The sequence below is a fragment of the Rana temporaria genome, chromosome 5 (genome assembly GCF_905171775.1).
Source record: "Rana temporaria chromosome 5, aRanTem1.1, whole genome shotgun sequence".
NCBI lineage: Eukaryota > Metazoa > Chordata > Amphibia > Anura > Ranidae > Rana > Rana temporaria.
The window spans coordinates 310,450,627-310,463,250 of NC_053493.1; the positions used below are offsets into that span (position 1 = coordinate 310,450,627).

At 40.3% G+C, this 12,624-nt stretch overlaps 1 protein-coding gene across 1 annotated transcript in view; it reads right to left on the bottom strand.

Moving 5' to 3' along the window:
* Positions 1-8,057, bottom strand: part of LOC120940950 (opsin-5-like) — a 42,585-nt gene extending 34,528 nt beyond the window's left edge. Inside the window, exons 1-2 of the mRNA XM_040354113.1 lie at positions 7,981-8,057; positions 3,766-3,928 (exon numbers count right to left, since the gene is read on the bottom strand). Of these exons, the coding sequence (XP_040210047.1) occupies positions 3,766-3,928; positions 7,981-7,999 (182 nt within the window). The 5' untranslated portion in view covers positions 8,000-8,057. The remainder of the gene's footprint in view (positions 1-3,765; positions 3,929-7,980) is intronic.
* Positions 8,058-12,624: the final 4,567 nt, after the last annotated feature.

Below are 12,624 nucleotides of genomic sequence, written 5' to 3' on the forward strand. Positions count from 1 at the left end.
TTAACACACCTGCTTCCCATTCACACCTGCGACCTTGTAACACTAGCGAGTCACATGACACGGTGGAGGGAAAATGGCTAATTGGGCCCAATTTGGACATTTTCACTTAGGGGTGTACTCACTTTTGTTGCCAGCGGTTTAGACATTAACGGCTGTGTGTTGAGTTATTTTGAGGGGATCACAAATTTACACTGTTATACAAGCTGTACACTCACTACTTTACATTGTAGCAAAGTGTAATTTCTTCATTGTTGTCACATAAAAGATATAATAAAATATTTACAAAAATGTGAGGGGTGTACTCACTTTTGTGAGATACTGTATATACAGTGAGCACCGTAAGTCTTCTTTTACATTTTATGCCATTCATTATTATTATTATTATTCAGGATTTATATAGCGCCAACAGTTTAGGCAGCGCTTTACATCATGGGGGCAAGACAGTACAGTTACAATACAAATCAATACAGGAGGAATCAGAGGGCCCTGCTCGTTAGAGCTTACAATCTAGAAAGGAGAGTCAAGTGGAACAAAAGGTAATAGCTGTGGGGGATGAGGTGATGGAGAAAATGAAAATGCAGTTGTTAGGTGTGTGTAGGATAGGCTTCTCTGAAGAGAAGTGTTTTCAGGGATTGTCTAAAAGCTAATAGAGTAGGAGATAATCGGACAGATTGGGGTAAGGTGTTCCATAGGATTGGAGAGGCTCTGGAGAAGTCCTAGAGGCGAGCATGGGAGGAGGTGACGAGGGAGCTAGAGAGCAGGAGGTCTTGAGAGGAACGAAGAGGACAAATAGGTTGATATTTAGAGACTAAGGCTAGTGATATAGCTGGGGGCTAAGTTGTGGATGGCTTTGTAAGAAGTTGTTAGTATTTTGAATTTAGATTGTTGGGTGAACGGAAGCCAGTGGAGGGATTGGCAGGGAGGAGTAGCTGACACAGTAGCTGACACAGCAATTGGTAAGGTGGATGAGCCTGGCAGCATCATTCATGATGGGTTGAAGGGGGGATAAACTATGTAGAGATAAGCCAATGAGAAAGAAGTTACAGTAGTTGAGGCGAGAGATGACCAGGGAGTAAAATAAGAGCTTTGTTGTGTCATTGGTAAGAAAGGGGAGTATTATGTTTTCTGAGCTTTGAATCGATTAGGGAAGGGCTGGAGTCCCTGCTAGGTTTTTATTGCTGTACATGTACCCACTGGGGAGATTTGCCCCTTTATTTATATTGAGGACCATTGTCACAAAGGCAGAAGCTGAATAGAAAATCAAAATTTCAACTTGTCCTCAAAACAAGAGGGTGAGGGTTAATGGTCCAGTGTAGACATGCGGTCTGGGGACAACTGTCTAAAAGGGGAATTCCCCTCACTCTGGAGAGATTGCCAGGATGTAAATGAAAATTTCCCCAGTGGCACGCAAACAGCAAAAAGTAACCTCATAGGGTTTAAACCCTACCCTCCTCTATCCAAAACTAATATAGGGATTTACACAGCATATTTATCATACACTGGATATCTAGACATATTTTGTCACACTTTTGGGATTTTCTGGTAAAGTAACAAGCATTATAAGCCGAACCAATTCGATTTCACTACTGAAGTCAAGCTAGTAAAAATGGACGAATGCTAAATTTTCCTCCTTGCACTATTACAGATTAAGCCTGCACGTCTATATTGCAAGACCCCCCCCCCCCCTCCGATTTGGGGACAAATCGGAAGATTTGTCCCCAAATGAAAGCTCCGAAAAACAAGAGAGAAGCGGGCAATTGGACTATCACGGTACAGATAAATAAATTAAGTAAGATATAAAGCACAAATATAGAAAATAATTCAGTTTTATTAATAAAAAATCAATAAAAGACAATGACATTCATGCATAATTAAAACCATTTAGTGGCAGACCACATGGATCACCATAAGAAAAGTCCCCAGATGGGGGAGAAATCCCAGTGGGACATGGGTCGCGGAGGGCATCTCTACTAGTTTCGCGGTGTGAACCGCTTCATCGGGAGAATGTCTGCGAATGGGTAAAATAGCAGTAAACCTAGAAGCAAAGCCTATCTCTTAAGCCCCGTACTCACGATACAAAAATTGTATGGAAAAATTTGACGATTTTCGGATTATTAGTACGGTGCTTTCTACAGCCGATTTTGCCTTTTCGGCAGACAAAAGCTGAATGTGCAGACTATAACATTTTTGTCAAATGTCCAATTTTCATTTCATTAATACGGTTTTCAAATGAAAAAAAAAATGTAAAAGCAATACTATGCATGCTCAGAAACTAAAGAATACATACAAAACTATTCAACACATTACGTCACTTCTGAATTTGTATTCTAACGTCCAAAAAATGTTGTATTGTAAGTAACCTCTTCACTTTCGACATGAGACAAGCATGCCACAAAAAACGGACGTTCAGTTGTTTGAAAATATAAGCATGTGTATGAGTCTTTACTCAGGGCTGTTTCAATGTTTCTGGTGGACTTTTGCCTTTTTCACATAGAGGTTAAAGCTCCTGCAACTGTAATGCAATAGGCATCTGTACAGGACACCATTGTGTGAATGGATTCAGTCTGTTGGATGAGTTTCACAAAAAAATAGTAGAAATTACGAGGGCTACAGGACAGATAACCGTCTCTCTACCTGCTGTTCATTGGGAACCATCTGAATGTCTATGGCCAGCATGACTCCAGTAATATATTACAAATTTATCACTGGGTATTCTAGTTTTCTCTGAAATTTAAGGGAGTATCAGTGCGTTTACTGTATTCACCTCAAAAGTTGCATATGTCTATTAGGCCTCGTACACACGGGCGGTTTGGTCCGCTGAGAATGAACTGAAGTTCAGTTTCATCGGACCAAACCGACCGTGTGTATAGGCTAGCGGTCTGGTTTCTTTCGGTCCAAAATTTCTAAACATGCTTCAAAACCGAACCGCTGGGCGATCGGACCAAACCGATGGTTAGTACAGAAAAGCATTGGTTCAAAACCCGCGCATGCTCAGAATCAAGTCGACGCATGCTTGGAAGCATTGAACTTTGTTTGTGTGTTTTACGTCACCGCGTTCTGACCCGCTCGGATTTTGGACTGATGGTGTGTACACATATCAGGCCGTCAGGCCACTTCAGAGGTGAACCACTGAAAACAAACCGACGGACCAGTCTCATCGGTTTGGTCCGACCGTGTGTACAAGGCCTAAGATGCAGAAAGGGACATGATGCTGTAGGATATTTTTAAGGCGGGGAACAATGTGAATAATACACTGTAATGGGCTGGAAAATGTTTAGACAATATTATTATTATTATAATGGAATAACACAAAGAAAGAAATAGCTGCAGTTGTTAGTGAGTGGGCCTCTTTTCTGAAGGTGATGAGACATACTGCTGTGAATAGAATACTAAGGCCATGGTTGTTAACAATAGCTATTTTTATATAATAATACACAACTGGCGGAGTCTCTAAATACATTTCTAGCAAAAGAGACAGATGTATTCATAACTACAGTGTCTGGGTTAATGAAACATCCTAAGCACAAAATAATATGTACATTTTTGAAGAATGTGATTTCTCATTTATAAGATCGAGTATACAGGCTGCGCTGTACGCTGTGTAAAAAATAAAGAAACCACAATTTACTGGGGAAATATCATTAAATGTGTGTTTCATATATTTATTTGTGCCATTTTATTTTCCATCAAAAATGATCTAAAACAAAGCAATGTATTTTACTACATTAGCAATCCAGGTGATTGGTAGCACAGCTGTAGACCAACCTGTGTGCAAAGCTGGAGGTGATGGCTAGAGGGTACAGAACCACAGTCATTCCAAGGTCACTCAATGCCAGATTCACTATGAAGTATTCTGCTGGCTTTAACAGCTGCTTCTTCTGGTAGGATATGTACAGCAAGATGCTGTTCCCAAACAGTGAGCCCAAACCTGTGTACAATTAGGAGATAAACCATGAGAAGTAAATATGGGACTCTAAGATATCCATACAATAAGGTGCCATAAACATATGACGGAACCATCTGTACAATTTCAGTTAGACAGGGTGAGAATCATATGCCTATGGCTACCATGCAACTGTGCGAGACATCTGCTGACCCACCAGTTTGAATTGGTCAAGTGTGATTTTCAAAGTTAGTTATGTTTGCAATAGATCAAGCAAGCACTAGGGGTATGTGCATGGAAACAATACCTGGAGATCTAACCACCAAAAAATCATTTTTATAAACCATGGTTCAGTATTCATATCATCTGACTACCATATTTTCTCTATTAGCATATTTTAATACTTAAGTAACTCTGTCTTGAGCCCACATTAGCCCTCATGATCCATTTCACACTTCCCCTAACCTTTACATAAGCACAATTTGCACAATGTATGCAATGATGTCAAAATGTTCAATATCATTTTTAACAAAGAGTTTCATTTATACTTTGATCACTGCTTGATGGGTGGCATCAGGAGGGTAGTTGAACACCATAAAATGTTTCCCCAGCCATCCTGTAGCAGCACCCCCACCGTCTATGGCAGCAGGCAGAATTCAGGAAAAGATTGTTGAGTGCTGGAGCTTGCTAATTCATTGACAATTTTCACCCTACGAATAGCACTGTAGGGATCCTGCTTTGTATGACCCCCTTCTTTTCACCGCAACCCTGTGTCCAGGGTCTATTCCATCCCGGTGACCTGTATGGTTGGTCGTGCAATATGTCCATCGCTCTACATTGCTGTTTTTGATGTATTTTTTGATGATTATGTGTGTCCCTTGTTTTTTGATACTATGTTAAATAAACTGATATATATCTTTTATCTATACCACTTTTATATTCTATTTTTTTCTTATCTAGTACCGATATAGTGCCCTTGCCCCTTTGTTTTGTCTTTTGGTCTTTTGGGCCTTTGGGGTCCCCTTAGGCCTTACTCTATTATAAATTGATCTCCAGGATGATGGTATTTATTTTCTATTGTTTACACTAAGAGGCTTATATTTAAACCTGTTACATTGTAATTAGGGCATATTTGGTGGATAGAAGAACTGTGACAGCGCATACTACAAGTAGACTCATGTTGTATTTAACCATACTCTTTATAAGCTACATTTACATTTAAGAATAAAATAAGAAATGCACATATTTTTGCAGGAAAAAAATTTTCATTTTTTTTTTCTAAAGGAGCCTGCAAAGCATTGCACTCACAATCAGAAAACTGGAAGAAGTGTCAATAGATTACAAGTATGCTGATTACCGCACTTGTGGTCCATTGATAACTACACACAGTTTTTTTAATCGGAAAGAACTTTATTCATTCACAGATCTCTGTAAAGTCACACCGATTTTAAATGTGACAGCAGCTGCGGGGTAAGAGAACCCCTGCATACTGTCAAGGGGACGTAGGGGTGGCCAGGTGGGGACTTAGGGGGTTGAAGGCAGGCGCTTAAAACATGTTACATATTACACCCTAAATATGGGTGTAAAATGTTCCCAAAGGTGACCTTAGCCTTTAAGTCACACCTACTGGTCTCTCTTCAGTGTTCTCAAAGGGGCTTCAGTCTGTGTTTTTACACTGTGATTGCTTACTTTATTATATATCCCTTTTTATTCTCTCACTAATCATTTCTTAGTTTAACATGTCAGCTTTTACTATAATGTGGAATATCGTATTAAGGACCTAGCTCCCCCACCTATAATGATAGCCCCAACACAGCATCGGCAAAAAAAAAAAAAACCAGGATTTAGCTACCATGGCTTAATGGTGCACTACAATGTGGCTGATAAGATGGCAAACACGAGAACTTCTGCACTAGACTGTAGATGTTTGCCTTTTGACACCTGGTAATTAAGCAATGACAGCATCCTGGAAATTATGGTTTGGCTCCCACAGAGCCCTGATCTTAACATCATGGCGTCTGTCTGGGATTACATGAAGAGACAGAAGGAGGCAGCCTATATCCACAGATCTGTGGTAAGTTTTCCAAGATGTTTGGAACAACCTACCTGCTGAATTCCTTCAAAAACTGCTATGTGCACAAGCACTGTGTGTACCTAGAAGAATTGATGCTGTTTTGAAGGCAAAGGGTGGTCACGTCAAGTATTGATTTAGTTTGAATTATTTCTTTTTGTTTATTTTCCATTTTGTTAATTGATAAAAATAAACATACAGCCAATGTCAATAGGAACTATCTTTAGTGTAAAGAAGAACATGGAGTCCTGAAAGTGATGGTTTGGCTCCCACAGCAAACATCAATCTGTCTGGGATTAAATGAAGAGACAGTAGGATTTGAGGCAGTCTACATCCACAGAAGATCTGTGGTTAGTTCTCCAAGATTTTTGGGACAACCTACCTGCTGAGTTCTTTCAAAAACTGGGTGCAAGTGTACCTAGAAGAATTGATGCCGTTATGAAGGAAAAGAGTGGTCACACCAAATATTGATTTGGATTTCTCTTCTGTTCATTCACTCCCAATTATGGTAATTGATATAAATAATCTATTAACACTTCTATTTCTGAAAGCATTCTTAATTACAGAATTTTCTCACACCTGCCTAAAACTTTTACACATTATGGTATGCCAAAGCGCTGTTTGCACTTAGTAAAATGAGAGGCAACGGTATTTGGAAGATTTATGGCTTATTTTGCACCATTAATGATGTTTAATAAACACTTTGGGCCAGACTCTCGTAGAACGGCGTATCTTTGCGGCGGCGTAACGTATCCGATTTACGTTACGCCTCTGCAACTTAGACGGGCAAGTGCTGTATTCTCAAAGCACTTTCTCCGTAAGTTGCGCGGCGTATTGTAAATCGGCCGGCGTAAGCCTGCCTAATTCAAATGTTGAACAGGGGGGCGTGTTTTACGTTAATGTGCTGTGACCCGACGTGATTGACTTTTTGCACTTACGGCGCATGTGCCGTCCGTGGAATATCCCAGTGTGCTTTGCGGCAAAGTACGCCGCAAGGACGTATTGGTTTTGACGTGTACGTAAATGACGTCCAGCCCCATTCATGGACGACTTACGCAAACGACGTAAAATTTTCAAATTTCAACGCGGGAAAGACGGCCATACTTAACATTGGTATGCCGCAGTTATGCCTCATATAGCAGGGGCAACTTTACGCCGGGAAAAGCCTAACGTAAACGGCGTATCTGTACTGCGTCGGCCGGGCGTACGTTCGTGAATTCGGGGATCTAGCTGATTTACATATTTTGACGCGTAAATCAGCTTACATGCCCCTAACGTAAAAATGCACTTAAGCTCCGACGGCGTAAGACTCTTACGCCGGTTGGATAGAATAGAAATCTATGCTACGCCGTCGTAAGTCCTCTGAGAATCCGGGCCTTTGAGATCAATTTATGAACTTTAAATTGAGAGTGACACTTTATTTGCACGAGGGGGATTTAAGTTTGTTTATTTATTTAATTGCACTACCCCATTGGGGAATTTAATTTCTTCTTGTTGAGTTTCTAATCTTTATTTTTTTCATGTGAAATTAACATTAATATGTCAAAAAGCCACAATTTGTCATAAATCAATAAGTCAGTATTTTATGAACTGTCATTTTTATCACCACCTCAAGCAGCTATTTTTTTATTTCTACTCAATAGACAGTTATTAAAACTCCCAGTTACCACCACTCTGTGATAAACCGTATGGTTAAAAAAAAGGGCCGATAAACATACTGGCTGGATCATAATAGAACTGTATAAAGTGTAGTGGTAAAATGCCAGAACTAACTAAATAAATTGTGATAATGCAGGTTTTTAAATAAGGTATGAAGTAAAAAAGGTATCAAGATAGATAACAGAGATAAGACCAGACAGAGAGAGATAACACCCGAACAAATGAAAAACGGGGTTTCTGAATTGAGCCCATAATCTACTGTCTTGCTTGCGCCTACCCAAATTTTAAATAGTGATGTAATTTACAAAGCATATGAAACAACCATTTTACGATAATTATAGAAATATATATATTTATTAAAGCTTACCAAATATTAAATAAACCATTCCAACAACAATATCAGCTGTTTTGGGAATATTTGAATAGTGAGAAATATTTCTTGCAAACTCCATCTGAAAAACAAAGTTATTCAAAACAGTAAATAGTAAACCACAATCTAATACAATAGCATTTTGAGATTTTATCCAGTCTTTGCAGATAACTTGTATAACAGTACTCCTCTCACCTAGGAGCTCTCCTAGTTCCCAATGGATAATAATTCCTCCTTGTTCATCATGTTCAAGAAAGGTCCAAGTAATGGGCTGAAATTCATGCTTTTTTTTGTGTGTTTTAAGAACAGGTAAGTCTACCTAGCAGAATGAGTGCTCCTTTAGCTGTGCCTTAATCCAGACTTTGTGTACATGCCTACTAATTAGTGCTATTTTATCCATGAAAAATTTAATTAAAGATCATGTCTCACTAAAGGTTTCATGTAATTGTCATCTGGCAGGTCAATGCTAACACTAACTTCTACACTGGTATAATGTAAAGCATTTGGTCTTTTTATTTATTGTGATATATTGGGTGCAGTATCAAACCTATGATGAAGATGAGGGAATTTAGTTCCAGTAACCTCATTGTATTGTCCACTCCAAACTGAATAAGTAATACGCCAATACAACTTTGATTCTTGTGACTGCTGCTCTAATAAACCTCCAATTCAGCAGTTTGTGTCAGGGCTGGGTTCAGCCCTTCCTTTTTTGAACTGACCACTCAGCTGTCGGCTAATTGCCAGCTTATAACTCTCCACAGTGACTCACCTGTTGAGGATTCTGCTCATCAGTCCTGCCTACTTAAGCCTTCCAGTTCAGATGATCTCTGCCTTCGCCTTGGTCAACATCACAGAGACTTTCTCCTGCGTTCCTGTTGAAGACTTTGCTTGGCTGACATCCCTTCTGGCTCTTGATCCTGCTTGCTGTTCTACTCCGTATATCTCTGGATCTCTGAATTTTGGCTTGGCCGACTATCGGATTTGGTTCCTGAACTCTGGCTATGTTTTGACTACGCTAAGGCCCCGTACACACGAGAGGATTTATCCGCGGATACGGTCCAACGGACCGTATCCGCGGATAAATCCTCTCGAGGATTTCCACGGATTTTGATCCGATGGAGTGTACTCACCATCGGATCGAAATCCGCGCCGAAATCCCATCGCGGTGACGTGTCGCGCCGTCGCCGCGATGATGACGCGGCGACGTGCGCAACGCTGTCATATAAGGATATCCACGCATGCGTCGAATCATTACGACGCATGCGAGGGATGGGTTCGGATGGATCGATCCGGTGAGTCTGTACAGACCACCGGATCGATCCGCTGGTTCCGATTCCAGCGGATAGATTTGTAGACATGTCTACAAATTTTTATCTGCTGGAATTCGGAAATATCCGCGGATAAATATCCGCTGGAACGTACACACCAGGGGATCTATCCGCTGAAACCGATCCGCTGAGATTTTTCAGCGGATGGATTCTCTCGTGTGTACGGGGCCTTCCTCTGTTTATCTTTTTACTAGTATTAAATAAGTGTGATTTAACTGTACTTTTGTCTCGGTCTGATTCATGGTTTCTGACAGTTTGTACTAGACCAGTGGTCTGCAAACTGTGGCCCCTAGGCCAGTTGTGGCCCCCTTCTTGCATTTATCCAGCCCTTGAGGCACTTTTCCAGCCACTAATATGATGCAATGTTGCTTCCACTAACACCAACAATGGGGCACCATTCCTTACCCTAAAACGAACAGTGAAACAATAAAAATGTTAGCACTCAGGATATTAGTATATGTTGCAGACAATAATGGATGATTATTCAAAAAAGTTCAGGGCAAGGGAAAGGAGGTTAAAAAAGTCCATGGTGAAATTAGGAGGGGATTCTTGAATGGAAAATCTTGAGAGGGAGAGGGAGACACGCACCGAGGGCACGGCTTTTCTCTGGAGTGAAGCCAGCTCTGGGATGCAAGATAAGGAAAAACAGAAAAGTGCAATGTTTAATCTACAGTAACAGGTAGTCAAAAACACTTCAAGGTAAGGGAAGGCAGGCTCAACTGGGACAGAAACCCACAAGGAACTGTCTTCAGCGCCTCCTGTATAAGGATATATCTGCGGTGACCGCAGTGAAGCAGTGAGGGAGCCAGCAAGTCCTGTCTTGTTCCAAGTATGCCTGATGGAATCAGCTTGGAGCGCATCGCCAGAGGGCGTATGACATCATGGGGGTGAGGGTATGTGACCTTGTCTATTTGTATGTATATGCTCGTACCATTATAGTACCATTTCCTAATATTTTAATTTAATGTTTAATTATTTTAGTTTTTAATTTAAAAAATGTTAACACATATTTTCTATCATTTATTTCATATACCTTACCCTTCTCCCAAACAACAATAATAAAAAAGTAAACTCTCTCCCCCCCCCCCCCCCCCCCCCCCCCAGATATATGTATTTTTGAGCATGCATTTGCATGTTACTGAGTCCCTATGGCTATGGATATATATATATATATATATATATATATATATATATATATATATATATATATATATATATATATATATATATATGAATCCAGTACACTCCATGCCACATTAATAATTAAAATTGTAATAATGTATAATATTAATAGTTTAACGAATTGTTACACATTAATATTGGTCAATCTTTTAAAACATAATTTCCCTTTTTTATTACCATGTTTCTAACGCATGTCTAATTGCATGTCCCGTTACTTGCTTCTCAGTAATAGCAGCCCAGTGTCCTTATCCTGCTAATTGGCAATTTACTTTCTCTGTGCAGAGCATTTAACCTTCCCCCCCCCCAGTGGTGGCTGGTGTTTTTTTGGTGGGGGGCGGCGGCACCTCTACCCCGGCACTTACCCTATCCCTTGCAGGTGGGTGGGCGGGCAGGAGTCGGGTTGCAGGCCTCTTATGGACGGGTTGCGGACTCCTACGGGCGATGGATTGCAGGCTCCAATGGGCGGTGGGCAGAGGCTCTTGTGTCCTTTCTGCATCACGGCGGCTTCTGGCGTGCGGCTTTTCCCTCCTCCTGTTAGACGTCCAATAGGATCGCCTGTCCTTTCAGCCAATCGGGTGACCAGTTTTAAAACCTGCTTCCTGATTGGCCGGGAGGAGAATAAGTGTTTCAACAGCGAATATTGATTAGCTGTTCTCTGTGGGTTTCTGTCCCAGATGAGCCTTCCTTCCCTTACCTTGATGTAAGTGTTTTATAACTACTTGTTACTGTACATTAAACATTGCACTCAGAGGCGCTTTTCTGTTTTTCCTTTTGAAACCAACAGTGGGGCACCATCTCTTTCACTGACACCAACAATAGGACAATATTCCTCCTCCCACTGACCACTAGGTAATTTTTTTACTCCCACTGACCACTTTTAGAGTGACACCCTGTTGTCCAATGTACATAATGCTCAATTTATTTGGGTTCTCTGATGTGTTTACAATACAAATTTCTGTTCTTCGTGGAAAAATATATAATATAAGAGACCCCCTTACTTGAAATTGGAGATAATAGGCTAAATGTTAGCTAAAAGGACACAGACTGATTCTTTAAATGAATGCTCTAGGAATAAAAGACTCTAATGCCCCGTACACACGATCGGGATTCCCGGCGGTAAAAAGTCTGCCAAGAATCCCGGGTAGGAAACCAAGAACCTGCTTCCCTGTGTACACATCAGAGGTTTTCCCGTCGGGAAAACTGCGATAAGAGATTTGGCTGGGAATCCCGGCCGTGTGTATGCTCCACCCCAGTGTTTCCCATAGGGAAACTTCCGGAAAAAAGACCGCCGGGAATCGCGGCAGGAAAAAAGAGAACATGTTCTCATTTTTCCTGCCGCGATTCCCGGCGGTTTTCCTTTCGGGAAAAATGCCATGGAGCATACACATGGACAGTTTTCCCAGACAAAAGCTCTCATGGCAGTTGTCGCAACAGGGGAACTGGTCATGTGTACGAGGCATAACTGTGGGTAGTAATCTAGTATTGTACTTCTACAATACCAAAAACATATATATTTAAATAAGTTAATACAACATTCTGAGAAAATATGTAAAGTCCATAAATAACCTTACAAACAATAAAGTATAATTTATTGAACATATACAGTATGCAGATTATGATGGAATACACAATACTTTATGTAGATAGATTTTACGAAGCACAATATATGAAAATATGTGCAAATCAGAAAGGAATGTTCCATAGCAGGGCATTATGGTGTGAGTCATCTGTGAAATAACAGTATACATTCCAGAAATGTCTGATGAATGAGATCTACACCTAGCAGGCTCATCAATGAAAATGTTGAGATACATTACTCTTCATACTTAGAATAAATTAAACCTTAAACTGTAGCTGCAGTGGCATTTAGTATAATTTGAATAATTTGTAACTGCCAATCAAAAATGATTATGTCAGAAGTGTAACAATTAGCCTAGAATTGCTTTATTCCTTTCTTTAAAGCCTTTGTCCACAAGATACTTGCCAATTTCCTTAAAATATTGTTTAAACCCATGCAACTTTTCTGAAAATACCAGAACATGTCAGGGTCCATCTTAACCCATATAATACCCACCCCCAAGTTGACTATATGTGAATATACACTACCAAAACCATATTTAATACTCAGCCT